The 23,847-nt window shown below is 40.6% G+C and overlaps 1 protein-coding gene across 1 annotated transcript in view; it reads right to left on the bottom strand.

Annotated features, from left to right (window-relative positions):
- Positions 1 to 23,847, bottom strand: part of fbn2b (fibrillin 2b) — a 229,559-nt gene that overhangs the window by 35,124 nt on the left and 170,588 nt on the right. The window contains exons 28-50 of the mRNA XM_034179854.1: positions 20,611 to 20,736; positions 19,961 to 20,083; positions 16,432 to 16,557; positions 16,176 to 16,301; positions 15,707 to 15,829; positions 15,438 to 15,560; positions 15,210 to 15,335; positions 14,983 to 15,105; positions 13,712 to 13,834; positions 10,925 to 11,086; positions 10,686 to 10,754; positions 8,929 to 9,054; positions 8,713 to 8,838; positions 8,456 to 8,605; positions 8,304 to 8,375; positions 7,014 to 7,139; positions 6,625 to 6,750; positions 3,897 to 4,022; positions 3,683 to 3,799; positions 3,258 to 3,386; positions 3,045 to 3,164; positions 2,673 to 2,798; positions 317 to 469 (exon numbers count right to left, since the gene is read on the bottom strand). Coding sequence (XP_034035745.1) covers positions 317 to 469; positions 2,673 to 2,798; positions 3,045 to 3,164; positions 3,258 to 3,386; positions 3,683 to 3,799; positions 3,897 to 4,022; positions 6,625 to 6,750; positions 7,014 to 7,139; positions 8,304 to 8,375; positions 8,456 to 8,605; positions 8,713 to 8,838; positions 8,929 to 9,054; positions 10,686 to 10,754; positions 10,925 to 11,086; positions 13,712 to 13,834; positions 14,983 to 15,105; positions 15,210 to 15,335; positions 15,438 to 15,560; positions 15,707 to 15,829; positions 16,176 to 16,301; positions 16,432 to 16,557; positions 19,961 to 20,083; positions 20,611 to 20,736 — 2,847 coding nt within the window. The remainder of the gene's footprint in view (positions 1 to 316; positions 470 to 2,672; positions 2,799 to 3,044; positions 3,165 to 3,257; positions 3,387 to 3,682; positions 3,800 to 3,896; positions 4,023 to 6,624; positions 6,751 to 7,013; positions 7,140 to 8,303; positions 8,376 to 8,455; positions 8,606 to 8,712; positions 8,839 to 8,928; positions 9,055 to 10,685; positions 10,755 to 10,924; positions 11,087 to 13,711; positions 13,835 to 14,982; positions 15,106 to 15,209; positions 15,336 to 15,437; positions 15,561 to 15,706; positions 15,830 to 16,175; positions 16,302 to 16,431; positions 16,558 to 19,960; positions 20,084 to 20,610; positions 20,737 to 23,847) is intronic.

Below are 23,847 nucleotides of genomic sequence, written 5' to 3'. Positions count from 1 at the left end.
GGACAAAAAGCATCTGAAAACAGCTCGACCGCCGCCGTGTTTACAACTGATTTGGGCTTGAATCAGTAGGTGCTGTTCTGGTGATGACGTAGCAACAACATGGCCGTGGCTGAGGGGTGAAATAGAGTGCAGGCTTCAGACAGCTGTTGTTTATCCTTCACCTGCGCACTTATCATCAAATTTTATTGTTCAGGATTTTTTATATATCAACATTTCATCATTTTAGTGATTATTTGTGCACATTCTTTTGGTCTCAGCTACGCTTTAATTAAATGCCAAGTGTCAATGGTGCTTCCTTACAGCTCCGCGAGCTCACCGTCTGTATCTCGTGGGCACAGCTCACAGGGAAGTCCCCAGCCCTCACCAGGCATCTTACTGCAGCAACATTTCGCTTTTGTGGTGTTGAAAGCTTTAGGGACGGAGCACTTTCCTGCTTCAAACTTAGTGAAACAGAAGCTTTCTCTTGTATCTGCACAAGAAAGAAAAAAGTTCTTATATACAGTGACATGGAAATATTCATGCAATCATTCTCTGACTTGTCTAAAAAAAAGTTGGCTATAAAAGTGATGATTTAAATGTTAATTCACCAAAGGGTGCCAATTACTGTGACGTCAATTTTTTATTTTATTTTTTTAATGTTGCAACAAACAGAGAAGTTAAACTGACATAGATGTTGTAAGTCACTGTGTGACACTGACAAAAACAGCCTTTGTGTGACATCATCTAACACAAGTACAAATACAAATTTTGCAGTTCCTTGAATACCCAGTTGAGGCTTGCTCCAAAAGCGTTGCTTCCCACAGGCGCCCATGTTAAATTCTCCGACTTTACAGCAGGAATAAATATGTTTACAGCCTGGTAAGACAAATGCTTTTGCTCTCTATAGGTAGTTTCCTCCTTCATGACAACTGTGTAGGTATGAATTTCTATATATTTCATCTGTTTAAGCTATTTTGAATAATTAGCGGTGTGGTCTCTTTGAGTGACAGCATGTGTTCAGGGCCCTGCTAGCGGAGGCCGCCGCTAACACCTGTGGACTCAACCATGCTTGTCCTGTGTGAACATTTTATTATACATATCTGCGATAATATGCCTTACTGTGTGGACAGTTGTACTAAGAAGTCAGTGCTCCAGTATTTCTACTGTGTGAAGTTTTAGCATTGTATATTAGCACAGGTGACAAAAATATGTGTTAATCAAACATTCAAACCAAGGCAAGCTTCTTAGCTTTAGCTTGTTTTGTAAATACAAGATGGGAGCTTGTTCAGGCTTTATTTATCACACCAGTGTTGCCCACCTCCTCCAAGACGGCAATAGAACATCTCCATTTGAGCTTCAAATAAGCTCCTTAAAAAAAAACCTATGACTGATATTATGGAGGGTTTGTTCACTATGCAATCTAGCACTTCAGAAGCTCAAAAAGCAGACCATCTATGAAGTGTGTGCTTCAGTGGTTTTTTTTTATATATCTTATTTTATTTTTTGCACTATTTGTAATAATTAGCAGGTATCCATAGTTTGGTGACATTAGTTCTACTGTTACTCCAGGGTTACTGACCAGTGTTAGGTTCTTTTATCACTGTTAGTGATCTACAAAGAATTGGACAGGAAACGGATTTCAAAGTTTAGATGTTGTATTGAAAGAGTTGTTACACTGATACAGAAAGTCATCTCAGCACTGAGATCTTGACCAGGTCACATGCAAACACCTGGAACAAAGAACCCAGACTTCCACTCTATGCTAGCTTTTTGTTCCTTCAGCCTAAGCCAACCCCATATGGATGGTCCTTAACCTGGCTTGAATCAGTGTTTATGTGAGATGGCTGCAAAGTGAGGTGAAAATAGGCGGGCGTCCGTGTTGCATTCATGGTTGTTATGTAAAAGTCTTATAGTGTGTGTTTATGTCTGTAATGTAGCGTCACACAATAAAAACAGAGTGTTCCATCATGCTGATTGTTTTTTATCAATTAAATATCTATAAAAAAAAGACCAGGTGATTTTATCAATTAGACAGTATAAAAAGTATAAAAAGATCAGATAGTTTTACAAAATACAAGGACTTTTTTTGCATCTGCCATTTTGAAAAGCAGTTAGGTTAAGATCAGATAGTTACAAGGACATTTTGGATGTGCGTCAGCCATTTTGTGTTATGCATCATGCAACACTCTTACACTGGCAATATTCTCATCATAATTTTAATACCTGCGCCAAAGCCATTCATTATAATAACCACTACCCAGTCCATATAACTGGACATTAATCGGACAACACTTGGAACCAATCCATTTGAGCTTCAAACCTCAGAAAACCAATGGCTGATATCATGGCGGGTTTGTCCACTTATACTACATACAGTCTATGTCCCAACACTGGAGAGATTCCAAAAAACAAACAAACAAAAAACCTCAACAAAAAAAAAAAATCCCTTTTATTTTCTGGATCTGAATAAAAGGACATATTTGATTTAGGAAATGAAGTAAAAGTGACTGTTGTCACAGTACAACAATGCAGATTAAAGACACAAAAACAAATTATGTTATCAAAGATCCTAGTCATAAAATATATCAAATCCTCATGATTTTGGAGAGAAAAAAAAAAAAACAATACAGCCAGCAGGCTATCAACACCGTCTGCTGGGGCTTAATGTTAATCATTTGCACAGGTTTTCTCACCGTAGCAACGTCGTCTGTTTTCAGAAAGCACAAAGCCCGGCTGGCACGTGCACTGGAAGCTGCCCGGAGTGTTTGTGCAGGTGCCAAACTGGCAGAGATTCGGCTCCACCTCACATTCGTTGATGTCTGGGAAGGAAGCCAAAAGAGTGCAGAGAGGAACCAGACATATGACACCACATTTAATGTTTTGTCTCAAGACCGCATGTTAGGACCAGAAGGCACACACACACACACACACACACACACACACACACACACACACACACACACACACACACACACACACACACACACACACACACACACACACACACACACACACACACATCCTGTGCATCTGTGTAAAAACGCATGCATTTCATCTGTACCCACCTATGCACTGGTCGTTTTGGACCTCATAGCCAGGAGGGCAGATGCAGCGGAAGGATCCATCAAGATTCTGGCATGTTCCTGGAGAACAAGTACCGGGCAGGCTCACACACTCATTGATGTCTGTTAACACCAGGAAAGGACGCAGGTGAATTGCATGAAAACTAACACACACCAATATTTCATCCGCTTATGTTGGTTCCATTGCGGCCTTACCAACACAGTTCTTTCCATCTAGAGTATTTTCATAACCCTCATGGCAGAGACACTGGAAGGAACCGAGTCTATTGATGCACTGTCCGTTTCTGCACACTTGTCCCTGGAGAGCAGTGCACTCGTCTATATCTGTATGATGAACATCGACAGGTTTAGATCAATGTGGTGCAGAAACTTTAAACTCTATCTTTGTACTTTTCTTAAAAACTTGGTGTGCTTTTTTTACTCTGCCTTAATCAGTGATAAACCTCTGTTATATTTTCCTACAAGGTGTCAAAAAGTTTAATACATCATCACATTTTATGCTGAAACTTGGACAAACAATACTGCTGCTGCAATCGGCAGCGTGCTTCTGACTAGAATTTGTAGGTGCAGTCAACTGATCAGACGTCTAGACCCGGGGCAATGAAACATGTGTTCCTTACCCATGCAGTCATTGTTGTGTGTGAGCTCGAAGCCGGGGAAGCAGAGGCAGTTGTAGGACCCCACTGTATTTTTACAGGTACCGTTACCACATGGCTGCCTGTCGCACTCATCGATGTCTAAAGGTGACACGGAGAACAATGACGAAATATTACCCGTGCATGTACGCAACAAATGTGACTTCAACCAATTTTAGCAGCAGGTCGTCCTTCTTACCCATGCACATGGTCAGGTCAGCTGTAGCCTTGAAGCCGTTGTGGCACAGACAGCGATAGCTGCCCTGAGTGTCGATACAGTCTCCATGGCTGCACACGTTAGGAATCTCAAGGCACTCATTGCGGTCTGAGACACACATTGACAGAAGGTTAACATATTATACACACATTAAGCAAACTTTACATATGCACTTGCAATATAACGTTTAATCGGTGCATCACTGTAGTTCTCCAACTGATCAGTAAGTGAAAATTCTAAAGAGAAGGGCGCTCATGATTGCACAGGCAGCACTGTCCAAAAGCCTTATAATGCATCCTGGTGTATTATAGTATGTATACAGTATAGTATAGAAAGAAAAACTTGATTATATTGTGGGTTTACGTGATTCCACAAACACAACAACCAGGATAAGATGAAAGAGTAATGAATTAATCAGTGTGATGTTGTTGTAAAACCATGGGCTAGTTCACCCAAAAGAATTCAGTTTCACAGTGTATTTTAATGGCCTGTCCAGGCTTTTTGGATTGGGGTGGCCCTAGGGTGCCACCTATTATACAGAGGTGGCATGAAGTAGGAGCACACGCACAGGGATGCATGCATATCACCTTAGTTTAATTGATTAAAAAACATTCTGAATTATGGCTGATGATCTATTGTCAACAAAGTGACAATTAAATCTGCCTTTTTTGAGGTAGGCTAAGAGGTAGGACATCCAATCCAGATGACCAAATTTGCATAATGACCACTACACCTCTAAACATACAGTCAACACAGTCTCACTCCTGACTTGGATGCAAAAGCTTTGATTTGACAGAATATCAGTATGTGACACGTTGGATAGCCCCTTTATGTCAATATGTGACACACGAGGAAATGCACAGCCATTTTCAGATCTCTCCAGAGATGTTCAATCGGATTCAGGTCTGGGCTCTGGGTGGGGATCTCAAGGACATTCACAGAGTTGTCTTGAAGCCACTCCTTTGATATCTTGGCTGTGTGCTTAGGGTCATTGTCCTGCTGAAAGATGAACCGTCACTCCAGTCTGAAGTCAAGAGTGCTCTAGAGCAGGTTTTCATCCAGGATGTCTCTGTACATTGCTGCATTAATCTTTCCCTCAATCCTGACTAGTCTTCCAGTTCCTGCCACTGAAAAACATGCCCACAGCATGATGTTGCCACCACCATGCTTCACTGTAGGGATGGTGCCTGGTTTCTTCCAAACATGATGCCTGGCATTCACACCAAAGAGTTCAAACCAGAGAATTTTGTTTCTCATGGTCTGAGAGTCCTTCAGGTGTCTTTTGGCAAACTCTAGGCAAGCTGCCATGTGCCTTTTACTAAGGAGTGGCTACCGTCTGGCCACGCTACCATACAGGCCTAATTGGTGGATTGCAGCAGAGATGGTTGTCCTTCTGGAAGGTTCTCTTCTCTCCACAGAGGAATGCTGGAGTCCTGACAGAGTGACCATTGAGTTCTTGGTCACCTCTATGACTAAGGCCCTCCTAACCCGGTTGCTCAGTTTAGATGGGCAGCCAGCTCTAGTAAGAGTCCTGGTGGATCTGAACTTCTTCCATTTATGGGTGATAGAGGCCAGTGTGTTCATTGGGACCTTCAAAGCAGCAGAAATGTTTCTATACCTTCCCCAGATTTATGCCTCAAGACAATCCTGTCTTTGAGGTCTACAGACAATTCCTTTGACTTCATACTTGGTTTGTGCTCTGACTGTGGGACCTTATATGTAGACAGGTGTGTACCTTTCCAAATCATGTCCAATCAACTGAATTTACCCCAGGTGGACTCCAATTAAGCTGTAGAAACACCTCAAGGATGATCAGTGGAAACAGGATGAACCTGAGCTCAATTTTGAGTTTCATGGCAAAGGCTGTGAATACTTATGTACATGGGTGTGTACATGTTTTTATTAATTTACAGAAATATCTCTCTCTCTCTCTCTCTCTCTCTCTCTCTCTCTCTCTCTCTCTCTCTCTCTCTCTCTCTCTCTCTCTCTCTCTCTCTCTCAAAAAAAAAAACTTTTTTCACATTGTCATTATGGGGTATTATTGTCTGTAGGATTTTGAGGGAAAAATGAATTTAATCCATTTTGAATAAGGCTGTAGCATAACAAAGCGTTGGGAAAAAGTGAAGCACTGTGAATACTTTCTGGATGCACTGTATAATTGACACATTTCTCATCAAAGAGTTCAGTCTAAGTCCCACATGTGGTTTGACAGATGTGAGACAATAATATATTGTAATAATGAGATGGCACCTTCGGTGGCTCATGCCATGGACCCACCCTTGAATCAAGAAATATCTTTTGTCTTTTATGCTTAGCATTTCTTATTGAAAAACACTAGCTTTTCATTTCATTTTCATTTGTTGCAGCAAATTTCCATTATGAAAAAATGCCTCAGCTTTTACCACATTAATTTACTCGTAATATCCATAATGTTGTGAGTCTAAATCTTCTTTTTTATTTTCCTGGATCCACTTTTTTATCCAGTTTTTCTGAAAAATTTCTTATCTACTGAAGGCCAGGCTCACCATGAGTCACCATGTTTGTGACGGTCAGTATATTAGCTTTTAAAGAAACCAAACAAACAAATTGGCAGCGGTTACAATTTGCACTGCAAAAGAAGTTTCTTTCTTTTTGCCTTTTCATCAACATAGTTGATCTGTTCGCTTCCCTGTTGTCTTTAGATGAAATTGTCCATGCACTGTACACTTACCCACACAGGCCCCATTGGGTGACAGTTTGAAGCCTGGTGAGCATTCGCAGCGGTAGCTGCCTGGAATGTTGATACATTTGGCATTGCGTTGGCACAAGTTATCCCCACTGTTACACTCATCAATATCTGAGGACAAGAAAAATAGAAATAGTGGAGTCACAGTCATAGTCACAGTGATGCATTACTGTCTATACCCAGCAGACTGTAAACAAGCAGCCAACAGGACAGAAAAGACATCAAAGGCATTTTAGCTCCAGCAGAGGACACTCAGTAGCTGCACTGGGATCCGGAACATCTTACAATGCACTAAACAGAACAGGAACAGTGTAACATGACCTTGTGCATGAACTACAAAAAAGATGGTTTACAGGTTAACGATGACTTCTTACCTTCACAGATGAGCAGGATGTTGTTGTAGCTGAAGCCCATGGGACATTCACATCGAAAGCTCCCGATCTGGTTGATGCACACTCCGTTGGTGCAGATACCAGGAATCTCCCTACATTCATCAATATCTACACAAAGCACCAAAAATGTTTTAAACTAGGCCTCTCAAAAGACTGCATAAATTAATCACCTATGACCTATAACCAACTCATAGCCACCTGACTGAGACAGCTGGAGTTCCATCAGGACAAATGTTGGATGCTAAATACTGTGTGTAGGATGAACCCCAAAAATAATACCACATTTTGATGTGTCTAAGTGATTATTACCCTATGGTGGGAGGTTAAACTCATTTTAATGTATCTGGTTTAAGTAATTTAGATGACAAACAAACCAAATCATATTCTTCTGGCATTTGGCAGAGGTTATTTTAGAGTCCTGGCATGTGATGTTTTAAATGGATGATTCTATGGACCTTATGAAATGTAGGATACCAGGTGTGTTAAGAAACATGTATTCAAGCTTGTAGCCAAAAAACATTTTGTGTTGGGCGTGGGGGAGGGGTGGTCATGCCTGTAAAGCCTCGTTCCTATATACAGAATTTTGACCATGACTGCCCACAGATACACCCATCAAAGCTGTTATGGTGGATCTTATCTTGACCACATGCTGCCAACTCACAAGACTTGACACAAATAAAGAATGCTCAGGATTCCCTTCAAAATGACAGCAAGTCAAAACAAGACAGGAGGGTGACAGTGAGAGGATCCCAGAAAGGTTTTAAGCAGTTTAAAATTGCTTAGGCAGCATCTTGTACCATCAACAGTGTTCAAGACTCGCCAAGACTATCTCCAAGATTTAATAGTTGTGGTGGTGTCATGGCCAAAAATTGTTTGTAACAATGGGGCTTCCAAACCAACCAAACCAAAGGGGCTGCCACACCTGTTTTCCTAGTCAGATTGGCAAAATTACCTACATTCTCAACCTACTTGCTACACATGCCTTATAGATTAAACAGAAATTCAGATATGGACTTCTGTACATTCAATTCATTTATACAGCACCGAATCACAACATAAGTTGCCAAAGAGCACTTCATAACAGAAAGGTCTAATATGTCACAAAAGCCTAAAATGAGCTAAATTTACATTATAGCAGAGGCATTCAGACATACTCAGTACCATAATAGTGGGACCTTGAGGATGTAAACCATATCTAACTGAAGGCAAATGTATGCAATATGACTGCTTTGACAATCATCACTGTTTAGAATTTTTTTTCAGTATCCTTACCAACTGGTTTCCCAGTGTGGATGTCAATGATGAAGCCAGGAGCCTGGTTACCACAGAGAAACTGATACTCAGCTGGAACAGTCAGAACAGGAGAGATTAGCTGACTTTAGTAACACGATTGCTTGTCTTATCTGTGTTAAACACTGACTCACAGGTAGCAGGTGTAGGACAAGGCTCGCACGGCTTGTTCCAAGCTTTTCCCACATTGTAGGCGCAGCAACACATCTTCTTTGTCATGTTGAATGACAGCTCATTCTCACACGTGTCATTGAAGTTACGGTAACACACGCTCTTCCTCATGTCTGGACGAGAATGAGGAAAGTAGTTGGTATAAATCAGTACATAAGATAACATGGAGCTCAAAAAATAAATAGCTACAAATAGATTTGGTCAGTTTTCTCACACTCACCCATGCAGTTGTTTCCTCCGTTGACCTGCATGTACTCAGGGGGGCAGACACAGGTGTAATTACCCAGAGTGTTGTAGCACGTTCCAGGTCCACAGATGCCAATATGGGTTGTGCATTCATCAATATCTGCAGACAGAATGACAGGTGAGGAGAAGATTAAAGTCACAGTCTCAAGCTATCAAGAAGTCACTTTGAGTTTACTCTTTCTCTTCTTACCCTCACAGATGCGTATCTCTTCATTGAGATAGTAACCTGCTGGACAATCACACTGGAAGCTGCCAAAGGTGTTGACACAGTTACCACCCTGACAGAGACCCGGCAACTCCTGGCATTCATCAATATCTGGGCAGAGTATGGAAAATTGAGTGCTTTTGTGTTATATTGCATGTCAGTGATTTTGAATCATCTGTGGATGCACAGTTGCAGTTAAGTTCTTCTGAGTTCCCTCCAGTGGGTTCAAATAAATATTTAAAAAAATCCAACCTATAGATACATGACGTCTGTTTGGGGTAACCTATCTATTTGTTTCACTGTTGCCCTGCTCAGTGTCAGTTGTTGTTGCAGTTCTGTGGCTGCTTCGAGGATTTTGATTCTCCTAGAATACGTCACAGGTGCCCCCCCCCCCAAAAAAACTTTTGACACAGCTTTCACATAAGGAACAATGAGAGGATGACAAAAAAAAAGTTCCTCGAAAGTTAGGAATTTTCAACATTTTCCGCTTGCTATAGCAACAAGGATAAACTCTTCCCACCTGCTCAAAGTGATGTTCATCACTGAAATCACCTGCTGGAGTTGGTGGTTACAGAGAAAACCTGCACCCTCATGCCCTTTCTGGAATCAGTTTGACACCTATGACCTAGATTATGGACTGTGCCAGTATACTATTACAGCATGCCAAATTCAACAACATTGGTTGAAAAATACCCTTTTAATTAGTAGCATTACGCAAAGTGGTTGCCCCACAGGGCTATTCCACAGGGCGCAGTTCTACTACAATTGCTTGCGCCCCCGGCCAGACATGATCGAGCTGGTCAAAGATGAACAGCAATAAACATTCACCAGGGATGCTTTGGCATGAAATTTTTAGCAAACAGGTTTCAAGCTGTAGTCACAACAAATACCCTGTTTAAAGAAGTTCGAATATGATTGAAGACTATGAATTCCTGGAAGTTATTACGTGGTAGCAATGATGTCGAGAATGGGGATCAATTTGAACGTTTCCAAAATTTGATCCTGATTTTAAATCTGGTGTCAATGATGACCACAACTACGTATACCAAGTTTGTTCAAGATTGACAAAGATTAATCAAGAAGTTACTACAATGCTTCAAAACGCGCCCCGATTTGCTATTCAGGATTAAACGGGAAGGAACGGCTCTTTGTGGAATAGCCCCATAAGAAGTCAGTAATTTCCTGCCTCTTCCATTACAGAAATGGGGTTTGCACATGAGCCTAATTGCTTCAATTCAATAAAAACCGTGACACCCCCCCCACCTCACACACACACACACACACACACACACACACACACACACACACACACACACACACACACACACACACACACACACACACACACACACACACACACACACACACACACACACACACACACACACACTCATTCTGAATGGGGCAGCGCAGTCTCATTTGAACCCCTGCCTGATATCATGGGATTTGACCACTTCCGGGGACAGCCTGCCAGTGTGCAACACAAACACACAGCATCACTTCACAAAGATGGTGTACTGTTTTGTTTTCGGCTGCAATCACCGAAGCAGTCGTGAAAAGTGCAGTTTTTTTCAGTTCCCATTGGAGAAGGGAAGACAAGGCAAATGGGAGCGGTTGTGTCTGTAAGTTTTTGAGAGATTTAATAAGAATAATGACAATGGGACTGTCATATGTCATATGCTCTTTCATTTAACCCCTTTATCACCCACCCTCAAAGGAGAATACTGTGCACAATTGCTTACCTTCCAAAATAACAGTGATGGCGTTGGGTCTAAAACCTTCACCACCTGGACAAAGAGTCTTATATTCCGCTACAGACAAAAAAGACAAAGTGTCTTTTCAGTGACTTTTTGTAGAGTCAGATGTATGAATAATGATGTCAGAAAGACAAACTTTTATGTAACATTCTATGGTCATGCACATTTTACTGTAAATCCTATATTTAGTTGCTTCAAGGTTTTTTTTTTTTGGTGACACATACTGGAGTTGTGTGTTGGGCACATTTCACAAGGGTTTCCCCAGGCTCCTCCCAGGGAGCAGCAACAGGAAGCTCGCGTCACACCTACGCCGATTTCTGCACTGCAGGAGATTCCTCCATCACCACGTGCAAGAATATCCAGAAAGCAGTTGCCAACACGGGTGTCTGAGAAAGAAACATACTTACTCAGTAACAAAAAGCCTTTTGTGCAGGCAAAGGGGAATACATGCATACTCGTAATTCTGATTAGTGTGTCAAGATCAAACTTGGTGTGTACTACATCCATGGAGAATGCACATGCAAAACTTTAGAAGACTGATCATTAACCACAAAGAACAAGCCCGGATGTGTCCTGTGCATCGCCTACCTGCCACACAGGACACAATAAGACCCCTGAGCCTGTTAGCCTTGAAGTTTAAAAAAAAAAATAGAAATATCCTACATGACTATAATCAGTGGTGGGCACAGTTCAGCTAATCCGATAACAGATAATTATCGAAGCTAATGTTTTTGCTCGCGAATTAGCTTTTCAGATAAGTTTTAAAACCATCATCGGACCAATTATCTTCCGATAAATTTAGTTCTGATAACTTTCAGTCTGATAACATTTTTTTTTTTCTGGTAAAGTGAGCAAAGTTTAACAGTCAAAAACGTTTGTAAATTCTAAAATCAAACATTTTAGTCCGTCTGTTGTGTGTTTGTAGCAGGCTGGCTGCCTGTCGCTTGCTGATGATGTCATCATTAAGTGCAAAACATGATTGGCCGGTCGACACAGGGAGCATTGTGGGTAGTGTAGTTCAGGTTCACTTTGGACATTACAGTGAGTGAGCCCACTCGACACAACAACAAAACTGACTAATTTTAACATTATTTTATTTTATTTCTTTGTGGCTGTAATTGAGCGCCTTGGGGCAACTGTTTGTTGTGATTTGGCGCTATATAAAAAAATTGATAAAGATAAATAAATAATTTAATCGCCAAGACTCAGTGAGGGAGAGGAGCTCTCACTGCACAGCTGTGTGTACAGAGGAACGTTTCTTCACGTTTAGACACTGTTTTGGATTGATAAAGGACACTTTATGTGGATTATTTATTCAGATGAATCCCACTGAAACTAACAGGTAAGAATTTATATTTAGTACATGTATTTTACTCTGCCAATCAATGCAATAATGGATGTATTTCGGTTGTTTAAGCCTCAGAGTTCAAAGCGTGTGAAAAAAGCAGCAGCTTTTTAATTCGTAAATGACGGTGTATCTAATACTGAGATAAACTGTGACTTCTAATGCCGCGTTCACACCGGGTGCGACGCGAGCGACTGCAGCCACAGGTTACCATGTAATCCCTATGTAAGGACGCGTTTTGGCGCCAAACCGCGCAGCGCGACACGATGGAGGCGAGTGAAGCGATGCGAGTGAAGCGATTTTGAGCGATTTGCGCGTTTGTGGCACGATATTGCGTCGCCTCACGTCGCGCTGCCCTCCTCCCCAAGTTCAAAAATCTGAACTTTTTTGTCTCGTCGCGCCGCGATGACCAATCAGGGACTGAATATGTAGTGACGTGGAGATGTCTGGAGTTTGAAGATGTGAACATGTCCTGTCTCTGGTAGCAGTCTGTGAGCAGGACTTATGTCTCTTTTGTCCTTTATTTCACAATTATGACAGAGTTTTTGGAGCGAGCAGCAGCACCACAGCAGCGGGGAGCGGAGTTTCTTTTTATTTTTATTTTATGTGCGCGCGCGCGAATTGTCCTGGAGATTATTTTACTTATTAACTACACACCTGTATAAAGCAAATGGTGACTGGTTTCTAAACACAATTATGACAGAGTTTTTGGAGCGAGCAGCAGCCCTACTTGCAGCAGTGGGGAGCGGAGCTTTTTCCTTTTCTTTTTTCTATTTACGTGCGCGCGCAAGCGAATCATCTGTAGAGAATATTTTATTAATTAACTACACAGATGTATAATAAAACAAATGGTGACTGGTTTCTAAACACAATTATGACAGAGTTTTTTGGGGGAAGAGCCAGCTGCAGCAAGCAGCTGAGTTTTTTTTTTTTTTTAATTGTTTACATGTGCGCGCGTGAACGGGACAGTTGATCCTCAAACTGGGTCCCGCAGAGGTGGAAGGACCACTGAAAGCGGCCGTCACCCAGACACAGCTCCTGCAGCAAATAATGATACTCTCTGTATTGGGAGCTTTTCACAACAACTCACTCCGTATGATCAAGGTCCATCATGTTAACTTGACTGACAACCGGAGCCGGCGAGCGGAATGGAAGCTCCTCCTATTTGATGACGCACCAGGGCGAATTTTCGCAGCGAAAGTCCACCCAAGCAGAGCGACACACCGGGCGAAGGAGGCGCGTCCGTCGCCTGGCGACCCACGCGAATTTGTAGCGTCTGATCGCGCCCGGTGTGAACGCGGCATTATACTGTGTTTTACTGCTTTTGAAAAATGATGACAGTGTTTGGGGTTTTATTTTTTTATTCATTAATTTTTTGTGCGTTCTTATGTTTGTGATCCTTGAATTTACCCAGCAGCGAAAAGTAAAAGTGAAACTGGTTTATCAGAAGCCGACAGTGTAATCTGATGTGGCCGCGTCCGAATCAATACTAAAAGTTATCGGTTATCTGTAATAAAGATACATTTTTTAGCAGTATATCAGTTTAGTGTCATAAAAGATAACTTTTCAGTTATCGGATTTATGTCAGTATACTTCATTAAGTGCTGCTCATTTGTGACTCAGCTTTGCCACAAATGTACACCTGCTATTTCCCAGTAGGACTCACCCACACATCCTACCCCAGTGGGGTTGAGTTCAAAGTCAGGTGGGCAGTTACAGAGGTAGCTCCCTGGAGTGTTCACACACAGTCCGTTGATGCAGTTTACAGGGTCAGCACACTCGTTGATGTCTGCAGCAACACACAGGCAAACAACATACATGCATTATTTTATATGCTGCTGAAAGCAAAGAAAGAGTTTTGTTATGAAACCTGTAATTCATTATTCAAGTTTTGCTTAAATCGCAAAACATGTAGCAGTGTCAGTATGATCGATCCACCTGGTCTAATTCCCAAAAACATTCAATAGTGTTTTTTTTTTTTTACAGCTCCTTGGCTTTAGTATGTACATGACACATATGATGCACTGTATGTATATGATACACAGAAAAACAGGCCTTTCTCAGAGCATTCACAAAACCTAAACCCCACCTTCACCCTGAACCAGCACCGTCACCCCAAAGTGGTAGCATATCCGGTTATGCATTATTTCACATTTTCACAAAAAAGTCCTTCCCAAGTGCAGGAACAACAGACTGAAAAACTCCTTTATCCCTCAGGCCATCAGACTGTACAACTCCTCACTCGGGGGGAGGAGAAGTAACAGGAAGGGGGACAGGAAGGAGAGGAACAGTAGTAGCCAGTAAGCCAGTAGCAAGCAGTATTTCTGATATTTATATTTACATTTTGCAAATTTTTTTTTTTTTACTTCTACGTTTGATACTTTGTGTGCTGCTAAACAATGTTGCTGGAACCTCAATTTCCCTGAGGGAGTCTTCCCAAGGGATTAATAAAATTCTATCTAATCTAATCTCATCTAATTTATGAACATCATCAAAGATCATTTTTTTTACATCAAAAACTCAGTGTGTCACTGTTAGATACCAAGACGTACGTGGTCCAACCATAAACAGAGTACTTTGTGATAGTGAACCTGCAACTATTTGAAACTGTCAAGACCAAAAGTCTCAGAAAGCAGATGAAACAGTTCCTTCTACACCAAAGTGATCCAAATGCTACAGCACCATTGGAAACTGTGCTTACCAATAACTTATCCCACAAATGCATCATGAATAGCAACTGAATTTTTAATCCTTCGCTCTAAATATAATAAACGGTGTCATTGTGTATTGCTATTTATAGTGATTTTTTTTTTATTTGTATGTTTTTTTATTTAACCTACAATGCTTTGAGTTTGTTTGGAACCTGTTATGCACTCTGGGGCTGTATTTCTGCAGTGACGATGTTAGAGCAACAGCTGAAGTAAGTTCAGCACTGACCGGTACAGTTTCCTCCACTGCGGTCCAGTTCGTAACCATCGTCGCACACACAGCGGAACATTCCTGGAAGATTCTGGCACGTTCCAAAGACGCAGATGTTCTGGAAATTACACTCATCGATGTCTGTGATCAAAGTGACAGAGCATTAAAAACAAAAACAAAATTAGCTACATTTTGTGAAAAAACATGCATAGAAAGCATAAAATATAGCAAAGTGAGTTGAGCACCTTGGCAGGCTTTGCTGTCTTCTGTAGGAGTGAAACCCATCTCACACTCGCAGCGGTAACCACCTGGAGCATTCAGACACTGGCCATTCTCACAGAGGTTGACATTGTCTGCACACTCATCCATGTCTACAACACAGTGGACAATTCAAAAGTGTCTCTGCAAAGCATAGATTTGGTTTTCAATCGGTTTCAACTGCACAGTTAATGTTTGAGACTCTATTGTTTTACCAGAGCAGGAAAATCCATCTCCATTGAAGCCTTCTTTGCATGTACAGCGGTATGATCCGGGCGTGTTGACACAATCTGCGTTGGGGCTACAGTTGTGGTCCTCAGCAGAGCACTCATCCACATCTACAAGTGAGGGAGAACAGTTTCTCATTAAGAATTGACGAAAACAACCAAGATCAAATATTATTAAAAGTTGATCGGCGACACAAAAGTCCATAATGTGATCCATAAATCATATCACCAATATAACAGTCTGGATTGATACTCACCCACACATTTGATGCCGTCTCCAATCCAGCCATCTCGACAGCGACACTTAAAGCTTCCGGGGACATTAATGCAGGCAGCGTGCATGTCGCAATTATGAGCCCCGATCTCACACTCATCAACATCTGTGCAAAACATGCAAATCAGTTAAAAACAGACAGGAACACAAAGCCTTTTTTCAGGACTATTTCATTTAAAATATTAAACATATGCTCATGAGTGACTCCTCCTTTAATCATTTGTAAAAATATTAAGATTTTTAAGGGCTTTACTGAAACAGTAGTGAGTATTTTTAAATCCCTTATCAACAATACAGACATCTGGATCTCCAGGGAGACACAACAAACCATGAGTGAATCATTCTTAAAAACAAACACATAAACTCGTGCATGCATGGATGAACTGTCCCTCCAGATGCAGACACAGTTGCCCAGATGTCTCTGACACTGACGTCTCAGCTTGAATTTGTACCTGTGCAGCCCGTGGAGCCCTTCTTGACAAAATAGCCCAGCTGACAGTGGCAGATGAACGAGCCTTTTGTGTTCTCACAGTCACCATGGAGACAGATGTTTGGATTCAAATCACACTCATTCACATCTAAGCAAAATCAACAGACAAAACATAAATACTCTGTCTTGGCAAACAAAGTCGCACAGATTGTGAGACTGGAAAAAGGACTCAATGAATAAATGATCAGAAAAATCAAAGAGGAACTATCTATTCCTACCAATGCAGGTCCTCATGTCCATCGAGGCCATAAAACCATCATAACACAGACAGCGGTATTCTCCAGGAATGTTTGTGCACTGGCCTCCATCACAGATGTCTGGTGTCTCCTCACACTCATCAATATCTAAAAACACAGCAGAAATACAATGAACTCTACTGTAGCGTTCAACATCATGCTCCAGTAAAAAGCACAATACAAGTTAAATAAGTGAGTGTTTCTTCCATTTTTATTAGAGAAACAGACAATGTCACGTGATAATGTTTCAGCATACTTTTAAAGAGTTGGTTATAATACAGAGATAATGGATATGATCATGGCAGAACTTCAGATGGAGGCATAGTGGTGAATGGCACCAATTATACTCCTCACGACTTTCACTTGAGTTTTTACTTTTCCTCCTCATTCCCATCCACTCTGTTTTGTAATCTATGTATTCTCTCTTGTGGTTGGATTAGATGGATGATAAATAGAGTTAGTGGCTCTCACTAAAGTGATAAATCATCTTCTGCTTGCAAAGGATTCAGACACCACTACAATTCTGTTACTGTAAGGTCTCAGTGCCACGTTTGATACGGTGGATCATCGTATTCTACTTGATAGGCTGAAGAATCATTTTGGTATTAATGGGAATGTCCTTGCATGGTTGATATCTTACCTAACCAGTCACTCTCATTGTGTTCTGTATAACAACACTACCTCTAACCTTGGTGACATGAAATATGGGGTTCCACAGGGATCCGTCTTAGGCCCCCTCCTTTTCTCCCTTTATATAGCACCCCTCAGGCACATACTGTGGCATTATGGGATTACTTTTCACTGCAACATTGATGACACTCAGTTGTACATGCTGATAACTGCTGGTAATCACGCACACATAAAATCCTTAGAGGATTGCCTTGCATCAGTAAAAAGCTGGATGTCCAGCAATTTTTTACTGTTAAACTCGGACAAGACCGAAATGATGGTCCTTGGTGCAGCAAGACATCGACATCAGTTTGACCAGCTAATGCTTAACCTAGGCTCATGCCTCATAATTCACACTGACAAAGTGAAGAACCTTGGGGTGATTTTTGATCCAGCGTTATCCTTTGACATATACATTAGAGATATTACGAGGACTACTTTTTTCCACCTGCGAAACATAGCGAAGATTTGTCCCCATCCTGTCTATGGCTACTGCAGAGACTATGATCCATGCATTTGTCTCTTCTAGACTGGACTACGCCAAAATGCCGCTGCCAGAGTTTTGGCAAGAAGCAGAAGGTTCAACCACATTACACTGATTTTGGTCATCTCTTCACTGGGTTCTTGTCTCTGTGAGGTCAGCTTGTAAGGTTCTATAACTAACCTATAAAATTATTCACGGACTAGCACCTCCCTACCTCACTGACCTAATTACACCCTACATACAAGCCTGTGCACCGCGTTCTCAGGGTGCAGGACTACTTTGTGTCCCCAGGGGGGATTAAAAAGTCTGCGGGCCACAAAGCCTTCTGTTATCGTGCCCCTGTTTTGTGGAGTGATCTCCCTGTGTAGATTCTGTAGAGCAGGGGTCACCAACCTTGTTCCTGGAGGGCACCTGCTCTCCCTGTTCCACTCTCAGGCAATTAATTCTATAATGTGTGCTCAGCCAATCAAGAACTGGAAAACACCACTTTAAAAAAATCAGGTGTGACTTGAGTAGGTAGACTTGGAAAACATGGAGGATAGGTGCCCTTTAGGAACAGGGTTGGTGACCCCTGCCATAGAGAAATTCAAGTCCAGACTGAAGACACATCTACTGTCCCTTGTGTATGGCTAGCATACTGGCATAGTATGGAACTATGCTTCCTATCCCTTTAACTCATCTTATTAGCAATGGATAAGTTTAGCCTCACTTCTTCTAAATTCTGGATCTGTTAGTGAAGCTCAGGGCTAGCGGCTGGTGATCACCTTAGTATTCTCTCTGCTATCCTGTCAATTTACTGGTGAACTTATACCTTAGGTGTACTTATTTCCAGTCAACTGATTCTGCTCTTTTTCCTCTTTGTCCAAGGCACTGATGACATTGTGCAAAACTAACGGCTGCGCACTACAGGGTGCTGGACTGGCCACGAGATGCCCTGGATGAAGCTGACACAGCACACTGCAGTCTGCTTTTGGAATTTACTACTACATGATGGTGTGATGGATGGATGCTGGCCCCACATCCCAAGGCACTGGAAGACCCTCTGCCAATGACTGCATGCTCATCTCAATAATGTTTGATGCTATTCTGTTTTTTGTTGTTGTTGTTTTTGTTTCCTGTTTCTTCAGGTTGGTAGAAACTTTGTAAAAATCTTGGAACTGTTAGAATGGCCTAAGCAGTGGGTCACCCTTCTGAGTCTGGTCTGCTTGAGGTTTCTTTCTCAACATCATCAGAGGGACTATCTCCTTACCATTGTTGACTGTGCGCTTGCTCTTGGGGCTGGTAAGGTTAGACTTTACTCGTGTGAAGTGCCTTGAGGCAGCTTTAAATTGTGACAGTGAAGCAGAGCCAGTGCGGGTTGCAGTGACCAGATGGGATTGTGAGGCAGTGCAGGGTACAAGATGCTCAGCCTGTCATCATCAAAATGGTGAATCTTGTGACAGAAAAAAGTGGATATTCCGCTTATACTTAGTTTTTTTGTTTTTGTTCTTGTTGTTGTTATTGTTGTTGTTATACCCTAACCCTAATGCACATTTCTGAATGCTAAATGTGAAATGCATGTTGCTCATGCACGTGGTAATTTGTAGGATTTTGCATTAAATATTGTTCCTAACATTCATCAGTCATTCATTTTCTGGCACTTATTCAGGTCCGAGTTGCGGTGGCAGCAGGGCAAGCTCATCCCACACTTCCCTATCCTCATCATCCCACATCCCATGCTCATCCCACACTTTCCTATCCTCAGCCAAGTCCTATAACTTTTTCTGGGGGATTCCGAGGCATTCCCAGGCCATCTGGGAAGTATAATCCATCCAGCGTGACCTGGGTCTTCCCCAGAGTCTCATCCCAGTTGGATATGCCTGGAAGTCCTCCCTAGGGAGACAACCAAGGGGCATCAGATACCCAAACCACATCAAATGGCTCATTTCGATGTGAAGTTCATGCTTAATGTTTCTTATGATATTATTCGAAACATTTTATGAGAATGTGTTGTGCACTAGGACATGAATTGCTCTATTTATTTCATTTAACTTTTAATTTAGCTTTAATTTAACGTTTTGTATATAGTGAAGTGAAATTTGTATAGAGTGTCAAATAAATGGGTCACAGTCTGATTTCCTTAAAGAGAGCTGAGGACCAGCTGAAATACTGACCTTCTACCACTAAGTTATACCTTGTTGTAAAAATGTGGATTGTAGGTCTTCCTGGGTGGACACCAGTTGGGTCCCTAAGCACTTTGACAAGGTGGTAGACTTAGCAGCATGCAGCATGTTCCAAACCTGACCTGACTGTGATTTATGGACCCCCCTCTCATTACCTGTAAGTGTGATTACAGCATTATCTCCTGTGTGTCATCACCTGAACAGGTCCTCAGGTCAGGCATGAGGGCATAGCCTTCACTACAGCTGCACTCATAGCTGCCCTCTGAGTTGGTGCAGTGGGTTTCACAGCCTCCATTCATGATGGTGCATTCGTCAATATCTGCAAGAAAAGGTCAAAGTTTCAGAATTTGGAAAGTGTCACTTTCTGTCATGTATTCAGAAAAACACAATCTAGTATGTAAATGCAGTAGATGTAAATGAGTCCATCTTCTCCATACTGTTAATAGGATTTCTGAGAAAAATAAATACCATCATTGTGTAAGTCTGCAAGCTAAAAGGACATACACAATGAGGTTAAACTGATTCAAATGTAATTAACTTTTTTTTTGTAAAGGCTGCTTGTTTTGCTTATTTTATATACCATATACATGTCCGCCATGGGAACAGTCTTATTATCACACACATGATGAAAATTTGGAGCTGGTGCTGTTTTTTTTTTTTTTTTTATCTTATCAACCGATGTGTTGTTGACATTATATGAAGCTTTAATTGACCTTGTCTGTCTGTTTCTTTCCGTTCCCAAGGTTTGGTGGTCACTAAAGCCACTATTGCTAATAAAAATACTGCATGTAATTGTCTAAATTGTGTCAATAAACAACATCAGTATGTATTTATTGATAAACTCACCAACGCAGCCCTGTCGATCTGGAGTGGCCTGGTAACCAGTGTCACAGGAGCACTGGTATGTTCCAGCCATGTTGACACACTGGCCGTTCTTGCACAAGTTGTCACTCAGCTGGCACTCATTCACATCTGAAACACACACACACACACACACACACACACACACACACACACACACACACACACACACACACACACACACACACACACACACACACACACACACACACACACAGGTAAATTATACGTCACACATAACACAGCAGTGTACTGTATCTTAGGAAATAACCAAAGATAGTTTTCATTACCCGAGGCCATCAAATATGGTCATCGGGTATTGCAAAGGTTTTGTGTCTGTCCAGTCATCTGTCTGTCCATCTGTCTGTGCTCAGCATAAGTGTCCAGTCCCATTACTGCCAGAGTCTTCAAATTTACAGGGAAGACTCTTGGACACAGACCTTGGACAAGTTCAAAGATGGCTAACCTTGACCCATTTTAAGAGGTATTTTAATAGGTTAAAAAGACACAATCTCCTTCAATCTGTTTGGTGTTGTTGGGGGGTGGCAGCCAATCACAGCAGATCTGCACCGTGATGTCAGTGGCTGGTCTTTCTGAAACTGTTTTGTTTTGTATGTTTATGTGCATGTTTCTCATATAATATGTAAAAGCCAGCAAGAAATAAACACTTTTAAAACTGAAAACAGTGTTTTTGGAACCTAGTAACACCTCTGAACTTATTTACAAGAGATTTTGCAGATGTTATCATAGTGACGTCAGCAGAGGTGTCAAGTAACGAAGTACAAATACTTCGTTACTGTACTTAAGTACACTTTTTAGGTATCTATACTTTACTCCATTAATTATTTTTCTGCCTACTTCTGACTTCTACTCATTACATTTTCACACAAGTATCTGTACTTTCTATTCCTTACATTTTTAAAACAAAAAGCCTCGTTACTCTTGGCTTCAGTTTAATGTTTATATATATATATATATTTCACGTCATGTGCGCCTGTAATCAACTTTTCTGCAGCGCGGCTTGCTTTGAACCGTGAACCAATCGAAGCAGTGGTTCGTAGATTGAAGCAATGCTTCGACCATTGCTTCGTTTATTCTTTCTTTCTTTCGCTTAATTTTCCCCCGCTAAAACCCTAAAGAGCATACTTCTGTGAGTATTATTTACCTTTTCTATGTTAAACCGACCTGTTATGGTCTTCTGAAACAGTTGATAGATGTATTTTATAACTTAAAAACGGGAGCGACGCTAACGCGTTAGCATGTCTATGGCATTTTCAATGTTAAAAGTTAGCTTTTAGCAATTGCAGCTCTCATCACGTTCTGGTGCATTTGTTTTCAAATTGTAATATTTCTTAAATTTATTTTTGTTTATATATTAATAATCTAATGATTATTATATACAATTCTAGAGAAGGAGGCAAAAAGAACCTGAATAGAAACACGACAGAAAATATAAAAGCAACTAACAATGAACATACATAAATAAATAAATACATACAGAAATAAATATGTGTTTCCTGTGAACACCTAGTGACTCTTACACCTCCACTTCATCCCTGTCTTATTTAATGACAGTTTGTTTCGGTCAAACCATATTTTCAGTTTGTTAATTTCTTCAGTGATTTTCTCCAGAACTATCAGCCAAACTAGAAAACTGCTGCATCCTAGTAAGAGCAGAATACTACTGGAATGAATTTGAATAAGGAAAGTTGTGTTTTGTTTTGTTTTTTCCTTCACTAAATGGATGCTGCACTCACTCCAGTTTATTGTCTGGAATAGTCCCAGATTGCATTTCAGAGCTTCTAGAATTGAAACATTTTCGTGCAGGTGGTGTTGGGGGGTAATTTTGGGTTTTGGTTCTTGGGCCACATGTAGAATGAATCAGTTTTTAAATTAAGCTTTCAATTCATATAGTGGCATCTACCTTTTTTTTTAAAGGTTACTTTATACTTTTATACTTTAAGTAGGTTTTGGAGCACATACTTTTTCACTTTTACTTGAGTAAAGAGGTCAAGCTGATACTTCAACGTTTACCAGAGTGTTTTAAACTGTAGTATCTATATTTCTACTTAAGTAACAAATGTGTGTACTTTTGACACCACTGGACGTCAGAGGCTGGTAGCTAGCTGCAAAATTCTGTTTTGTTTGTGTGTTAATATAATCGCTGTGTCATACGCGTATATTATGTAAAAGCTAGTCAGAAATAAACACTTCTAAAACTGAAAACGCTGTTTTTGTAACCTGATAACCAGTGTTGTGGATAACTTTGACAAGTTACTTTTTTAGTTACTTTTTTAGTTGCTTTATAGAGGTGCTTTATGCAGTTACTTCATTAGCAGCTTTATGCAATTATTTTATTAGAATCTGCAGAAAACTTGCAACTAATAAGTAATGTAACTAATAAGGTAACGAGTAATCTAACTTGGTTACTCGTAAGATTGAGCAATCAGAAAAGTAACTAATCAGCAAAGTAACTAATAGTTACTTTTCTGAGTACTAAATCTTAAAAATAACCAAATTAGATTATGAGTAACTTTATTAATTACATTCAGCAGCTGCCGACAAGGTGTCTGCAGCTGCTAATGAAGTAAATGTAAGAAGTAACTGTAAAATATAACTGTATAGATTAACTTATGAAGTAACTTTCCAAAGTTACTTTCCCCAACACTGCTGATAACACCTCTACAGTCATTTAAAAGACATTTTGCAGATGTTAGCATGCATGCTAACCTCTGCTAACTTCCTATGGAATTAACCCCTTAACGCCTGAATTTATATAGCTGTATATAAAAAAATGTTTTGTGTTTTTGCCTTTAAGTAGATGGTAAATAATGTTGAGATTATTAATTACACTTCTGCACAAAAAAATAAATAGTAATTTTGGTATTTTGGTAATAATTTATGTTATAATGTTATAATAATAATAATGGTATGTTGCAAATTTGCAACAACAGGCATATTGGTCAGTTTGGTATGTTGCATATTTGAGTCAAATATTGTAGCATATATGCGACAATAGGCGTTAAGGGGTTAAATTTGTCTCATTAATATGTGCAAATGCACAAATGATCTACAAATATTCCTTGATTTGCACAACATGAACAAATGATGACTTGATTTGAACATGTACAAATTGTACGTAAGACAATATGATCTTAATAATTATTTAAACAACTTCAACTTATAAAGAACACAATGTTCATATGGCCAAGGGTATTTTAG

Source organism: Thalassophryne amazonica, chromosome 10 (assembly GCF_902500255.1).
Source record: "Thalassophryne amazonica chromosome 10, fThaAma1.1, whole genome shotgun sequence".
Lineage (NCBI taxonomy): Eukaryota > Metazoa > Chordata > Actinopteri > Batrachoidiformes > Batrachoididae > Thalassophryne > Thalassophryne amazonica.
This window is presented reverse-complemented; position numbering and strand designations above follow the sequence as displayed.